This window comes from Parathielavia appendiculata, assembly GCF_033297405.1.
Source record: "Parathielavia appendiculata strain CBS 731.68 unplaced genomic scaffold N657scaffold_1, whole genome shotgun sequence".
NCBI lineage: Eukaryota > Fungi > Ascomycota > Sordariomycetes > Sordariales > Chaetomiaceae > Parathielavia > Parathielavia appendiculata.
This window is the reverse complement of record NW_026944220.1, coordinates 604,511-619,286: the sequence shown is the minus strand read 5'-3', so window position 1 is coordinate 619,286 and position 14,776 is coordinate 604,511. Positions and strand designations below refer to the sequence as shown.

At 56.2% G+C, this 14,776-nt stretch overlaps 4 protein-coding genes across 4 annotated transcripts; 1 reads left to right on the top strand and 3 right to left on the bottom strand.

Moving 5' to 3' along the window:
- Positions 1 to 1,955: 1,955 nt before the first annotated feature.
- Positions 1,956 to 4,498, bottom strand: N657DRAFT_9122 (uncharacterized protein). The gene is made up of 2 exons (XM_062797590.1): positions 3,707 to 4,498; positions 1,956 to 3,646 (listed from the first exon to the last, which is right to left on the bottom strand). Exons 1-2 carry the CDS (start codon positions 4,337 to 4,339, stop codon positions 2,156 to 2,158), a joined length of 2,124 nt encoding a protein of 707 aa, XP_062652007.1. The 5' UTR covers positions 4,340 to 4,498; the 3' UTR covers positions 1,956 to 2,155.
- A 474-nt stretch (positions 4,499 to 4,972) lies between these two features.
- N657DRAFT_9073 (uncharacterized protein) lies at positions 4,973 to 6,341 on the top strand. Its single transcript, XM_062797583.1, has 2 exons — positions 4,973 to 5,800; positions 5,863 to 6,341. The coding sequence occupies exons 1-2, from the start codon at positions 5,269 to 5,271 to the stop codon at positions 6,060 to 6,062; spliced, it is 732 nt and encodes a 243-aa protein (XP_062652006.1). The 5' UTR covers positions 4,973 to 5,268; the 3' UTR covers positions 6,063 to 6,341.
- A 730-nt stretch (positions 6,342 to 7,071) lies between these two features.
- N657DRAFT_676049 (uncharacterized protein) lies at positions 7,072 to 9,420 on the bottom strand (the record flags this gene model as incomplete). The annotated part of the gene is made up of 1 exon (XM_062795867.1): positions 7,072 to 9,420. One exon carries the CDS (start codon positions 9,418 to 9,420, stop codon positions 7,072 to 7,074), a length of 2,349 nt encoding a protein of 782 aa, XP_062652005.1.
- Positions 9,421 to 12,051: 2,631 nt separating this feature from the next.
- N657DRAFT_638657 (uncharacterized protein) lies at positions 12,052 to 14,638 on the bottom strand. The gene is made up of 3 exons (XM_062791638.1): positions 14,010 to 14,638; positions 12,413 to 13,950; positions 12,052 to 12,331 (listed from the first exon to the last, which is right to left on the bottom strand). The coding sequence occupies exons 1-2, from the start codon at positions 14,433 to 14,435 to the stop codon at positions 12,445 to 12,447; spliced, it is 1,932 nt and encodes a 643-aa protein (XP_062652004.1). The 5' UTR covers positions 14,436 to 14,638; the 3' UTR covers positions 12,052 to 12,331; positions 12,413 to 12,444.
- Positions 14,639 to 14,776: the final 138 nt, after the last annotated feature.

Sequence of the window (14,776 nt, the reverse complement as noted above, 5' to 3'; positions counted from 1 at the left end):
GTGGCTACCTCGGATCTGGAGCATCCCGAGCAGCCTCGTCTGCAGTTTCAACTCAGCGCTAGTAAAGTGGGCGACGATCGCGAGCAAAGCATGCGAGTTCGGCGAGGTCCAGAGATCAAACGACAGGTGCTTCGCGTAGTTCGATGCGGACAGCGTCGTCTTCAACAGATTGCGTTGTTCTTGATATCTTTCCTCAAGCCAAGATCGTACTGTATTCCCGGCCTTCGGAAGCATTCGGTCGACGACAGCAGGATCCAGGAGGCGCAAGAGGTCACGAAAGTAAGGGTCTTCGACAGCAGAAAATGGGACATTGTTACTGACGACCCAATTGCACAGGAGCGACTTGAAAGTATCGCCAAGTGGTCTTGTTACCACGGGGGTGTTGGTTGCTGCGCGGATCATATCCAACGCCGATCGGTGCTTCTTGACAGGCGGGCGGGCGGGTTCTTTGCCTTCTTCGTACTCTTGATGCTCGTGGTTAAGGTGTACGGCGGATGAGCTCGTGGCTTTTGCGTTGAAAATTTGGCCGCAATGGTTGCAACACCAGTAACGACCGACATCGTTGTTTCCGACTACTTCAACCAAGAACCTTCCATGAGAGGCGATCCAAGAGGTTCGCGGCCGCTTCCGATGTATCCACTCCTCCAGCAAGTATTCCCTCTTCTGCAGCGTAATCTTCGGCCACTGGGCAAGGTCTTTGGCCGGCAGAGCCTCGAAATCGACGTCGGCAAGCGCTTGGATTTGCTTCGCGAGGCTCACGCGGTTGGAAACGGCCTTCTTGGGCGGCAACGGGAAGGCAGGCTCGACGGCTGATACGCTGGCCAACCTGTTCGACTCTGTCATCTTTAACAACGGTATGCCTGCGGACTGTGTGTCTGTGCGTATCTCTCCTGAATCTTCGAGGCCGCGGGCATGCGTTTGCTGGATATTTTGTGGGTTGCCAAGAAGACCCGAGGTCACGGGAGGGGACGACTCGGGAGGGGAGAATGGAAATGGCTGAGCTTGGGCAGGGTTGGGGTTATAAGTGGCTGGGCAAATATAGCCAAATTAAACAACGCAAATTGGGGGTGCGAGTTGACTTGCAAATATTCCAAAAAGCTTAATTTGCGTTGATTTGCGTTGATTTGATTTGCGTTAATTTGACTATATTTGAGTTGTTGAGAGCGCTGCTCATAACTCATAAACTCTATCCAGGCGCGGACTGTGCAATACCCACCTCGCTGATCAAAACGAGCAATAACGGAGTAAGGTGCTCTGGGTATACAATGACCGTCCTTCAAGACTGTAGGACAATCGGAAAATAGATGCCAGGCGTGGATATTCCGATGAGCTCGAACCGCAGTCTCATGATCCTCCGCTCGCCCGCTCGCCCGCTTCCCGTTGTGACTATTGACAGCACCCCATTACATCCAATTCCCGCCCTCCAGCGTCCGATCACCAATGTCTAGGATAATAAGGAAACGCCGTAACGTGGTCTGCAAACCCTCCCCTGGCGCGGCGCCCCCACCCAAGAGTCTTCGCCTTGAAAGTTCGTTCTTAATTGCTTTTCCTAGGCACCGTCACGATCAACTCTCCATCCTCCAGCCTGCTTACCATCCCCCCATCATTCACCTCCCCCTTCTCCCCGCTGCCTGTGCAGACGGTATCCTGACCGTTCTCGCATACTCACCCACCTTGCTCTCGCTAGAAACCATCACCACACTCCCCCTTATCCCCTCCTCGCCGTGTCCCTGGCCCTCACATACCGAACGGTAAACACGCACAAATTATCGTTCTCAAAAAGCTGGGAGGATGATCTGCAACCACTTCATATACCTACCGGAAGCATACACACTAAGGTACGTCGAGGCCGCCAAGTGATCGGTACAACTTGAGCATCTATTTTCCCATTATCGCGCTCGGGTATTTCCAAACTCGTCCACTCGTGCACATACGTTATCGTGTCCACGCCCGTCTCTCCCCCTTTATGTCCCAAGAAAAATAGCAATACGCTACACAGAGCGAAGTGCTCGCCCTCGGAGGCTTCCCCTTGAAAGAGCCCATTTATATACGTTGCCGGAAACGCCCATCTGTATTTTTCCCGTCATGCTACACAAAAAGCCTTACCCATGCCCGTCTTGTTGGGCTCCCTCTCTCCACAAACAACAGGTCTATCTCACTTGGCCTCCTCTTCCGTCTCCTCCATCTTCCCATCCACCTTCAGCTCCAGCTTCTTCTCGGCCTCCTCGGCCCTCCGATTCGCCTCACGCACCTCCTTTTGCAGCTGCTTGATATATTCGATAGCCATTTCGACGGTGCTAGCCTTGCTATTCGGCGCCCCGCCGCTCTTATCCTTCTTGTTATCGCTGCCCTCGCCCTCGCTGTCCTTGGGCGGCCGCGGGAGTAAGGTGGCAATCTCTTGCAGCGCCGAATTGATCCTGTTCCGGCGGCCCTGCTCGGCAATTTTGTGAGACGTGCGCTTTGACGTGAGATTCGTCGAGAGCTCGCTCGGGTACGAGACGCCGGGCAGCGTGTTGCCTTCGAGGATGCGCTGGTAGTTCGATTTTGTGGCGAGAAGGTGCGATGCGGCCTCTTCAACGTCTGGCCCGCCTGGAAGCAAGGGCTTGATACTTGGCGATATCTTGGGCCTTAGCGCCGGCGAGACGGGGATCGAGCTGACACTACCTCGCTTCTTGCTTCCCCTCGGTAGGAGCTGCGGCGTCTTTCTGGCGGCAAACCCGGACCCAGCAAGAAGCTGCGGACTTTGAGTCGCTGAGGGAGTGACAGTCGGCTTCACGAGAGAAGGCGAGGGAAGAGGACCTAAAGACGGGGTCTTGGAGAGTCCGTTGTCTTGGGCAGAAGATTGTGTCGGCGTAAGCCCATTACTGGGTGGAGCCGTGGTGTTCACAAAGTTTGCCGACTCTGGAAGCTCAAATGTTTCGATGTGGTCGTTGTCGACGACTTCCTGGCTATCAGTTTTCGCACCCGCGTTGCGAGTACTTGGCGAGCTCAACTTCATCAGTGATGCAGGAGTCGCGGGAGACGCTAACCCTGGGCGCGGGGGCTGAAGCGAGTTGGGAGCCACGCTGGTCTGCGGAGCAATGTACGGCGACGGCTTCGCTGACCGCGACTTAGGTATTGGAGGCGGGGGCATCTCCACTGGCGTGGTATCGTTCAAGGCCTCGGGGGAGACCGAGTCTTCAGAATCTGTCACACCCGTCGTGGACGAGGAAGAGGTCTGCATCATGGGTGTGGGCAGTTGTTGGTTATGTTCTGCGCTCTCGGCAAGCTCGCTCAGCACCTGAGCGTTCAAGTTCGGGGTGGTGGCAGTCCTCCTGCGCAACGGTTTCGAGATGGGCGACTGCTTGATGCCGGACTTTGCCCTTGCCTTGGCTGCATTTTTTCGCATCTTCTTGGCCAGGTCTCCAGGGGTTGGATTTGAAATGGGGGTACCGGTCGACGAGTCTAGTTCCATATCCACAGGCGAGCTTGTCGTCACAACGCTGTGTAACTGGTCAAACATGGCAAGAGGGTCGGACTGTGCATGCAGAGCAGGTGAGGTCAGGGGGCTGAAATAAGCGCCCGAGACAGCTGCAAACTGAGAATCCACCGAGAAATGAGTATCGAGTGGCGTGACCGCCGGCGAGACCAAGGGGGTGAATGACATCTGTGTTTCTCAGTTAGCTATGTTATACCGCTCTGCAGCGGATATGGGACCTCGACATACATCCGACTGGTCTTTTAGCCTCTGATACCGGTACTCAATGGCCTGGTGTTGCTGTTGTTGTTGTCGTTGCTGCTGCTGCTGCTGCTGCTGTTGCTGCTGTTGCTGCTCGGCTGCGTTGGGTGGAGGATAGTACTGGTTGGCCCCCGGCTGGAGCTCCAAACTCTGCGGGGTCGGGGGGACCATGCGGCTCTGCTGACGCGCAAAGAAGGCGGCCTGCTGTTCTTCCAAATGCCTCTGCTGGTGCCTGAGCTTTTGCTGCTGGAGGAACTGGATCTGGGCATCGATGCTGTCGACAATGGCCTCGTTCGGGGTTGGAGGTGGCATCATGGTCGCCGGCACTGTCTGGTAGGGGGCGGCGGTTGTGATGGGGGCCATCTGGTGCTGCATCCCGGGGGGATGTGTAGGAGACAGCAGCATTGGGGCGTCGGTGCCGCTCATGGGAATGTCTAACTGCTCCCGGGAATGCGATTGCAGCAACTGCGAGCCGGCCGGGGACTGAAAGTCCTGGAAAGTGTAATTGATGCCATCGCCCAGGTTCCCCATGCCGTTCATATCCAGGTATTGTTGGAAATCATCCTCGGCCGGGGGGTGATGGACCGAATGGTCCGTGACAGCCCACGTTGCCGAGTCCATGATGGCCGCAGAGTGAATAAGTGGAGTATGAATGCGGCGAGGTTTTGAGAAGGTTGAGCTTGTCAATGCCCACACGCCGCGGAATACTGGGTTGCAAATCCGGTCGCTAGCTGAATATGTGGACGTGAGGCCCCCCGGAGAGCAAGTATCGGCGGTCGTCCGTCCGTTCGGAGCACGGGGCCGGATATCTCAGCTTTCCTTCCACCTCCGCTTACACAAAATCCACCGAGTGCGCCGGGATGAAGCGCCGGGCTGCTGAGAATTGCTGACGGCGCGCTGGGAAGAATTGAGGACTCTCGGAACCAGCTCAAGGCGATCGATGAGCTGGTCGCTGGCAATGTTAGCCGACTTCCAGACGGGAGCCGGGTGCTCTGAAGCGAGGGTGGTGGTGGGGGACCGCAGATTCAAATGGGAAAGGCACGGTCGCCTGTGGCCAGTGCTCAGCAGGTGCGCCCACGGCCATGAGTGGCCCGGTTCTAACAGTCTAAGTGTAATTACGCTCCGTTTTGGTGCCCCGCTCCCTCGCCCCGCACCTTCCCAGCGAACCCAAGCGCTGACGGAGAATTTATGTGGACGGCCTGGCCCTTTGGGTTTTCTTACTAACTCAGCCAGGTAATGGTTACATCAGGTTGCCAAAACGAACGATGCTCCGAGCACAGGCCGTGGAGCAAGGGAAAAACTCTGAAAATCGAGATGGGTTCCCGGGCGAGAACCGAAGCAGGCAAGCAACGGGCGCACAAAAACGACTCGAAGCTCTGGAAGGATGCAGAGCAAACCGGTCCCCTGGATATGCTGTAAAACGACCAGGTTGTGGGAGCGCGAAAAGATGCGGGATGCCATGACGTTGTTCCTCGGTGATCTTCATCACATCGCTTCCAAGCGAGTGGTGTCCTGACTCTTGGCCTTTTACGGGGTACCGCTTGTTGACAATGACCTGCAGGTGTCCATGGAAGCACAGGCCAGAGCGGCCTTCCAGTGCATGTTCCCTGTCCCGAAGGGTCGGTTGCTGTTTCTTTTTTCATTTGGGCCTCGAGCAACACCACCTGTCTTCTCTGAGACGAGAGTTCTACCGGAACCCTTCTTTCGGAGTCTCGCCTCATCTTTCTCGACCATTTTGCCATTTTGCCATGTTTATCATATTCTGTTGTGCATACCAGCACCCAGTACTCCGTACACGTACAGCTGCCGTCAGAGCTGCCGTGGAAATCCAAGAGCTGAGTTGCCCCTGGACGGATGCGAGACGGACGGGTGGTGCAACCTTTCGTCCCGACGGTGCATGTGACCCACCTGCCTGTCGTGGCTTGGTTCCACTGACAGATCGAAACCCCACGCCGAGTGGGGGGCAGTCTCACCCGTTCCATCCCGGCTCAGCTACCTCTTGCCAATCCAAGGTCGAGACTTTCGATGATTCAACCGAAGAAGCATGGACACCCAAGCAAGCCAAAAGCCGGGGACATCATGGTAAGCTGACCAGATACTCCGTACCTACTCGTGAATGCTGTGTGTACGCTTTAGTGGGCCAGAAATCGACAATCATCACGAGGGTCGAGACATGCCTTTCTCTCTCTCTCGGCACCCGGAATCGAACGGGTCCGCCTGCATGACGCTTTTCGAGTCTCGACAATGCTGCCTCGTTTTGCTGACCGAAGGACTGAAGATGGCGAGGTGGCGGAACCACCAGACTGGGTGTGGCTTGACCCCCTCGGTGGACGCATGTCGATAAGACCGCGTCGGCGTGGTTACCCTGTGGCGGTCATGGCAGTTTTGTAACCCGGGGTTTGAATCTGGCATGTGCATTGCTGCGCACGAGTGGCAGCACAGCACTTGGGAATTTCTTGTTCAGGACCATGATTATCTGAGACTACTGCTCGATTCCGCAACAGACAAGGAGAATGCCGGTACGCTCTTCGGTCTATCGGTCTCGCAAGCCCCGATTGGTAACTTGAACAACACGCAACTCACGGTTGATGGTGTCAGTGTAAGAGTGCACGGGGTATTCACTGCTTCTTTCTTTAGAGCTAGGTTCTGGCTTCTACATAATACAATCGAGGGACCAGTCGGCTCCCCACACCACTCAGCCGCGTACAATAAGCACGCACCTCACCATCTCAGCCTTGCTCGCTCATGACACGCTCAATGACCTCTCCCACGGTCCCTCCCTTCTAGCCCGCCACTCTACCACAAGAACAGCGAGGCAATTACCCGGAGTTTAAGAGCCGAAAAGAGTAGGCAAGTCAGATATGTCCTGCACAGCACAGCGGATCAAACACAGAAAAGCAAAGAGTTGACAGGCGGAAAGATATAAACAGGATGATTTCGTGACCGGGCCCGGGTCGCCATGTGTAAATGCAGCGCGGAAACTAGTAGCAACAGAAATAAGGGAGAAGCGCGGCGCCAGAAAGTACAGGGATATAGTTCCAGAATTGAAGAGAAAAAACGAAAATGGTATATGGACAGGTCCAAACACGAAAGAAAATGTCAGCGTCCGGCACGATTGGGTGGTTTGCGGTGAAGCACCGGTGTCTAAATGCTGTTGATTGCCGGGTTGGCACCCCAAACAACAGAATGCTTCTTCTTCCAGAGGTATAACGCGATCGACGCAAAGTTCCAAGTGCAACCGCCGTCGTCGTAAAAGAGGTTTTGTCGTCAGGCGGTCATGGTGTTGGTTGTGCTTCTCGTGTCGAGGAACAAAAGAAAATCGATGCAGGTCGCCCAGGACTTCTCTCTCCTTTTCAGTTGGCCCCCAGGTTAAGCCAACTCATGTCGTCGCGCACAGGAGCTTGCTGTCGGGATTGCGGTGCTGGTCGGAGCGGCGCCGGCGCCGGCGGCCTTAGGCCCTGCGAGGCAGGGGCAAGAGGCGTCGTGTAGATGGCGGCGTACGAATCGTTGAGCGCCTTGTCGGCGCCCCATGGTTTGTGGGCCGCGGTCGGATCCCAAGCCTCCTGAACCGACTCCGGGATGCCGCTCGAGTATGCCGATGCAGACATGTCGCTTACCGCACTGACGGGGCGCAGCGTCTCGACCTGGCCGCTCAAGCCTTCCATCATGAGCTTGTCGCTATACACGGCAATGGTCGGGCTGTGGGCGGTGACACGGCTCAGGGACAGGCGCGGCTCAGCGGCAGCAGCAGGGAACAGCGGCGGAACGGTCGCGCTGTCCTGAGTCATCCGGTTCTTGTTGCTGTAGTTGGAGCTCTGGTCGTCCGAACCTAGCGTGGTCCGCTGCGAATTGTTGGTGGCAGCATTGTTGTTATTGTTGTTGCTATTATTACCATTACCGCTGCCAAAACCCAAGAGGTTCAATGCCGATCCGCCAGACCAGTACCTGTTCCACCCGGAACTGCGGCGCGTGGCCCCTTCCTTGTCAGCCGCTGTCGTCAAGTTCCGCGGCTTGGGCTCGGCCGTGCTGGCTGCGAAAGCCACACCCTTCTCGTCTCGAGTCTGCTGCAGGGACTGCGGTGTCCGAAGTGCTGATACGGGGATCACAGTGGTCTGGGGCATTGGCTTGCTGATGGTGCTCTTGAAGGCCCTGAAGTTGTCGTCGGATGAATCGCGTCTGCTTTCGTCGCTCGACCTGGGCTTGCCTACGCGGCCCATGAGGATTGCTATGGATGAGAATGAGCCGCGCGAGCCCTGTGGATGGTGTCCGCGGAAGACTCCTGGCGAGACCTGACCAAAGGCCAGGCTGTCTTTGGCGAACCCTGTGCCGCCCTTCTCGTTTGATGACACCCCGCTGGCCCGCCGATTGTGACCCGCCTCCATGTGAGCCTGCCGCTGCTTCCGCCTCCTGATACATAAATAGAGAAGGGCCAGAAGAACCGCCAGTCCAAAGAAACTGCCCAGCACAGCGCCGAGAATGGTGTTGAGTGGCGGCCCGGAGTCGCCGGAGACCGCTGCTACGGCTGCTCCTGTGGCGATTGCTGTCGGTTGTGTTACGCCGGTCACGGTGGAGGAGGCGGAGACGGAGGTGAACGAGGCCATGGAGGTCGATGATGACAATGTTGTGGAAGTCGCTGTCGTAGACGAGGATGTTGATGACGACTCGGCCGACAGTAGCCTGAATTGACCCAGTCTCAACTCGGCATCCTCCCAGCTGTTTTGTCTGGCGTTGAACATGCATAGCACATCCTCATGGTTGCCGCCCGCGGCGACAACCATGCCATCCGGCCCCTGAGCTAGAGCGAAGTTGCTCCTGGTGGCTTTCGGTGCGTAGGTTGAATTGTATGCCGGCCAATTGTCCACCGTTAAGGGCTGGCCGTCTCTTCTCTCCTTTCCGTGCGAGCCGTGGTTGTTCCTCCTCGGCGTCCTTTTGCGAACAGGCGCGGCGTTCGGAACCGGGATACCGGGGCCGCTGTACAGGACTGTGCGCTTCACCGAGTTCGGAGACTCGCTCATGTCGAAAGTGATGAGGTTCTTCGACCCGTCATCCCCCGTCAGCAGTACCGCCTGGATCGAAGAAATGTCCTTGAGCAGCGGAGATGCAAGCGATGCTCCCGAGTCTACCCATCTGGCTGCGGCCGCATTAAACAGCATGACATTAGTGTTGGTTGTGCTCCCCCCGACCATGACCGCCTCACTGGCAGACCAAGGCAGCAAAATAGGTTTAAGTAATGGAACGCCCCATGAATCGTCGGATCTGACCGCGTGTGGCGCCGATGCGCCAATGGTGTAGGTTTGTGACGATGCGGCCTCGTAGCCATCCTGAATGCCACCGTATACCAGGATAGAGTCGGTGCTGTTGATGTAGACAGCGCCGTGTCCTAGCCGCTGGTGCGTTACTTTCGATTCCGGCTTGATCATCTCCCACTGGCCCGTCGCGTAGGTGTATTTCTGCAGTCCCTGGTACTGGTCCGTTCCTCCCACGCCTCCGACTACGAAAAAAGCCGATGTCGACGCGGTTCCTGTCGTCGATCCAACGCAGACAGCCCCTGTCACCTTCTCCCCTTGGGGCAACTCCTCCCACTCGGCCCCTGCCTCTAATCGCAACGACTGGAACGCATCGGCCGAATATGTGTAAAGCGTGTTATTAAAAATGACCGAACACGCGTTGTTCAACGCTGTCTTGGGCTGAGGGAGCGGCATGATGCCCTAATCCCAGCTCTGTTCCGACAAGGGCCGCCCGACCCGGGCAATTGGTACCTCCAGCGAAGAGGGGACGAGCCTCGATGATAGTGCCCTAGTCAGCAGAACATGTTACTTGGTGTAAGGTACTGAATTGAAACTAGCGCGTTCGTGATGTTGGCGTTCGTTGATAATCGAGAGGCGGTTGATACAACAAGACTCCTCAGGTCTACCAGGAAAGCGGAAGAAGCAGCAGCGACTGTCGATCTGGAAACTTGAGGACCGGCCCCTGTTGGTGGAGGGAGAAGATGATCGACGGAACAAAACGCTGTCTTGTTTCCGAGAAGTAAACCAGCCCGTGAGTGCCAACAATTCAGAGCGAAGGCGGAGAAACAAAGCTTTCGTGTCCTGAAGGGCTTCGTGTCGCAGGACGGAGAGGGGGTTACGTTGAATCGGAGCTTCTGCCGCGAATGTCTGACGGCGCGCACACACAATCCTCCTGAAGCCCCTGACACTAACGGCCCACGGCGTGTCGAGTCCGGGCCTGTGCGGACAGCGTCTTGTGGCCGGTGAATGAGAAGAGTAGAGAAGTTGTAGACTGAACAATTCTGGACAGACGAGGGAGCGAGGCAAACTGCAGCCTGTGCCGATCGAGGTCGACTGCCGGCTTCGAGATTCTCGTAGAGTCACGGCGACCTGGCACCACCACCACACCAAGGAGAGAGGAGAGAAGGTGGAAGGCACTCGCCAGCGACCGACATGCGTGAAGCAGCCAGGGTCCAGTGGTCCACACTCGACAGGGGAACGGGAAATGAGCCAAACGGGCTGGGGCGGAGGTTGGACCAGGGGTAAGTTAGCCAGGGATCTCGACGGAGGCGGTGGTCGAATCAGGAACCTCACCGAGTTGAGCAAGGGTGGTCATTTGTACGTGCTCTGTAGCCCGTCAATGCAAGTGACCTCCCTCCCAGCGTCCGGCTGCAGTGACTGCGTTGTACCGTAGCTGAAGTACCGCCAAGCGGGAGGGAACAACGCATTTTACGAAGTGGTGACACGATCAGGTAGGGGGTCATCCACAAACCAAAAATTGATGAGCAGCACCAGAGAGACATGCGAATCCGAATCAGCACTAGCCTCGGCAGCTTGGGCCGTTTCCTCTAACCGCTGCAGGGTACCAAGCGGTGGGAAGATGGGAAACAGGAAATGCAAGGCATTATTATTATTGACTTTGTCTTGGGAATTCCATGCATTGTCAGATACGGACACCGACTTGAAGGATTCCTCGTCAACGCATTACCTGGTAACTGCTCAGTCCAGCTCTTCACAACCAGCCCGGACTCACAACTGGGGTAGAATCATCAATCGAAGCCACCTCAGCATTGTCACGAGACAGCATGGAACAGAGCTTTGCCGTGTCGCCCACAACATAGGTCACATCTGAGCGAACGGTGGCCCAGGCGGTGTCACGCCGTCGGCGAATCGAAGCCCTGTTTCGCGCTTCATCTGAAACAAATCCGCGCCGAGTCTAACCAAGAAAGGAGAAGCGTCCTAGGCCCCACAGTCCACAGTTCCAGGGGAAGCGGCGGAAAAGTTCACCTTCGCGTGGGAACATTGCAAGCAAGCGATGATGTCAATCTTCGAGATCCACCATCTCGACACCACATACCGCGCGGCTCTGCGATCCATGATTCCATGATTGACCTTCATCAACGTCAAGGATGAAGAAGTGACGAGATCACGAAGTCGAGTCTCCACTCTGTAGTAATCCCATCCTGCCTGCTTACATCTCGTACCTCCAGTGACAGTCCGATTGTGCCCTTCCGATATAGCAGCAAGGCAGCGCTGCAGATGTAGCGGAGGGATGAACCGGGTGACTACGGAGTACGTCCGCTATATCGGCGTCGTGATACCGCAGGTTAGGTCACACATGAGAGGGCCCGGTGATCACAGTGTACACGCTGAGTGTGAAATCATGTGCTCAGTAGCTCAGCTCGTTCAAGACCCTGACTCGCTGGCTTCTATGGTCTAGGTAGGATACGTCCTAGGGAGTCCATACGTGTAGACTCGATAATCGATATGCGACGAATAAGCGCCCGGTGACCCCCGTCCATCTCCAATCACTTTCCTTCCATTCTTGTGCCAGCCTGAGCTGTCTCACCGTCAATATCCAGCTCCAGCTCATACATGGAGGTTACTCGTCAGCTGTCTGACATGGTCTAGCTTCTCCGAACTTGAAGAGATCTCCCGAACCAATAGGAAAGCTGGGCAAAACCATGGAGTGGTTAAAAGAAAAGTAGAATCACCCAAGGTAGGTTGCCAAGCAGAGGGCACAGTCAAGCAAGGCATCAAACGGTTCTCGTGATTCACAATTGTCAAGCAGATTAAAGGATCATCTAAGCCAGCCACTGTAATCCGTATCACTGTCATACCCAAGCTCGCCAAGTCAGGAGCACGAGAGGAAGGGTTTTCCTCGCGGGAACACCAGTCAGAGATTCCACGCTACACCTGAAGGCAACAAGAACACTTTTGGTGACAATGAAGCGGCTGATTTTGGGTATCACTAAAGAACACGGATGCCGACTGTTTGAGAAGAGCCCCAGTCCGCTCGCTCTATGCCTAACAACGCCGTCCTACAGCCAAAGCAAGTCAAAGACAATCCATCAGGCTTTCCAAAGCCACCCATCCATCCGCCCAATCTTGACCATTGCCGCACAGAACGCCAGATGAAAGCCCCCATCCTTTTGCCCAGCTCCGAAAAAAAGGAAAGATCAGGCCAAAATGCTTCCCGTGGCGAGAAAGAGAAAAATGGGGGTTCAGGGACAAGCGCTGCCATATCACAATTTGCTCTTTTTTTTTTTTTTTCGCATCTTCCCCGTGTCAATTTCGTCTTACATTCGCATCTTGGTGTCGCTAATCCATCTGCTAATGACATATCCTAACTCACCGTCAGTGAACTAGCCATCCAACGAGAAATCGACAGGGGGGAAAGTAGCAAAGCGGAGAGAAGTTTGCTTACCCTCGCAACTCTTCCTCATCGTAGCCCCGAGACTACGCAGTTGGTGCAGCAAACGCCTCCGGCGGCAGTTCCGCTTTCTTCTCCTCAAACGACCTGAGAGCCAGGTTGAAATCCCAGTTCGCGAGGCCGGCCAAACACAATTCCGAGTACTGGGCATTCATGCCCGTCAGATTGGACAACTCCAGAATCATCTGAGCCCGTTCGAGGTCGCTCGGAAGGGGGGGGGCGGGGGGAGCAGCCGCAGGGGGCGGAACCGGGACGGCCACCGCGGGCGCTACTTGAGCGGTCGCGCTGGTTTGTTGCGGTACCCACGCGCGCAAGGACAGCTCATCACTGACGACGCGGTAGGGGTGTGGGGCGCCGGGCAGGCTAGGACCGAGGACAAAGGACCGGGAAAAGGCGCGGGTACCGACGAGCTGCTTGGTTGGATCGACTTCCTCAAACCGGCTTTGAACGGTGATCACCAGGCCCGTGGCGATGCCTTGGCCCGAAGGGTCGGCCAGACCTGGGAAGGTATGGCAATCGATTTGCCATTCTCCAGCCTGCTCCAGGCTGATATGTCTGGTGGCAGGCAGCCGGGCCCAGAGCTCGGCGATAACGTTGCCTCCACTGAACAAGCGCTGAACGGCGGACGGACTCCGGACACCAATAATTTCCAGGTTCCTCGAGTAATTGGGATAGGGGCTCGAGGCGGGCTCAGTCCCCATGTTGAGGGAGAAGACAGACTCTGCGTCATAGAACTGCCTGACGAGAGCAAGCCGATCGTGGTCGTAGAGGGTGAAAAAGTTGGCAACGAAGGTGCTCGCAACGTTATTTTCCCCGTCACGGAGGTTGGACGGCAGGCGGGGGAACGGCACGGGGAACCACGCTTTCAAGGCTTCGGCGGCCTCTTCTGGCGTTCGAACCCGGTGTCCGTCGAGAATCTGAAGGCTCGGGAACGATTCAATCACCTGAGTCGGGTAGTTGGTCAAGTTGGTGAGGGGATTTCCGACGAGATGGAGCTCCTCCAAGAGGCGGAATTCGTGGCGCCACTTGGAAAGCTTGTGGAAATCCTGAAGCTGGTTGCCGCTGAGGTCCAGGCGGCGCAAACGGGGCAGCGTCTGTGCCAGGGTAAAAACTTCGCCAACATCGAGGATGTCATTATTGGCGAGGGTAACGGCTTGAATGGCGGATTCCTTCTCGGCAGCATTGTCGTAACGTGTCGCGGTGAGACGCATGAGGGCCTTGAATGACTTTTCCGCTAGAGCCTTGTTCTCGAACGCGCCCATGGTCCTCAGGGTCTGATCGGCGCCGAGCGCTGACAGATCGAGCAGTTTCTGTTCGATGTTGTACCGGGATGCAAGAACGGCCAGCAGCTTTTCTTTGGTGTCTGACGTTTTAGTCTCGGAGCCGCCGGTTGATCCTTGCTCTGGAATCGGACCGGTTGATTCTTCGATGACCAGCGGAGCGCCGGCAAATGTAAATCCGTTCAACTTCAACAGGTGGTGTGCGTCTACTTGGTTGACTTTAAGCCACACATCATCGCCGCGGATGACTCCCTGAGTTGTGTTAGAAACGAGGCCTGCAGAAATCAAGTGGAGCTGGCGAGTGAGAATACTTTGCCAAATGTGATGGGCCGCTCGTGGGAAGATTTGCGCTCCAGAAAATCGAGAAGCGAACGAAGGCCGCCATCCGAGTTGCTAGCCGCCTTGCTGTCCTTGAGACCGTGGATCCTGATGAAGACCTTGTTGAACTGGGCCTTTGGGTTGCGAACTGCGCCATCATGCTCCGACACATAGTTTCGAATGTTCTGGGTGAGTCGGGAGGACGAGCGAGCTGATCTCCCGCCTCGGGCGCCGCGACCGCCTCGAGTGGAAAGCGCCGATGGACCGGTGGGTGGTTTGGTCATGCTATCCATGGAAACGTCGCCGTCGCGATCGGTTCGTGAAGTGGCCCGGCGCTTTCCAACGCCGGCACCTCGCGCACCTCGCACGGTCGGTCGGTTGACGTGGCCACCGGCACGAGGACCCGTGGGAGGGGCCATTGATCGAGCGCTCTTCGCCGATCCGCACAGCTGTTGATGTGGTTGCCGGTTGACGGAGTGAGCGTTGTCGGAAGGAGGGGCAGGTAAACCGCAGCCGCGAGACTGCGACGGACGTGACTGGAAACAAAGTCAAATGCAAGTAGGAAAAGCCCCTCCATGTGACTGCCAGTGGAAGATTGAGCGTAAGAGCCAGCAGATTAACGGCTAGCCCCACCTCGATACCGTGCCAACTTATTATCTGTTACTGCCCACAGGAACCTGTAAACATCAATACCATAATCCGTTAACCTTCTCCAGTTTGGGGTAGGTGTTGCTAACACATGTCTAAGAAGGTTGTAGTT

What these genes read in the sequence shown, in the direction of transcription:
- N657DRAFT_9122 (XM_062797590.1), bottom strand. Translation starts at nt 4,339, where the DNA reads ATGGACTCGGCAACGTGGGCTGTCACGGACCATTCGGTCCATCACCCC. An exon ending in GGCTAAAAGACCAGTCGGAT is followed by an intron (nt 3,647 to 3,706) that starts GTATGTCGAGGT and finishes TGAGAAACACAG; the next exon opens with ATGTCATTCACCCCCTTGGT.
- N657DRAFT_9073 (XM_062797583.1), top strand. Translation starts at nt 5,269, where the DNA reads ATGACCTGCAGGTGTCCATGGAAGCACAGGCCAGAGCGGCCTTCCAGT. An exon ending in CAAAAGCCGGGGACATCATG is followed by an intron (nt 5,801 to 5,862) that starts GTAAGCTGACCA and finishes TTAGTGGGCCAG; the next exon opens with AAATCGACAATCATCACGAG.
- N657DRAFT_638657 (XM_062791638.1), bottom strand. Translation starts at nt 14,435, where the DNA reads ATGGCCCCTCCCACGGGTCCTCGTGCCGGTGGCCACGTCAACCGACCG. An exon ending in GGCCCATCACATTTGGCAAA is followed by an intron (nt 13,951 to 14,009) that starts GTATTCTCACTC and finishes AACACAACTCAG; the next exon opens with GGAGTCATCCGCGGCGATGA.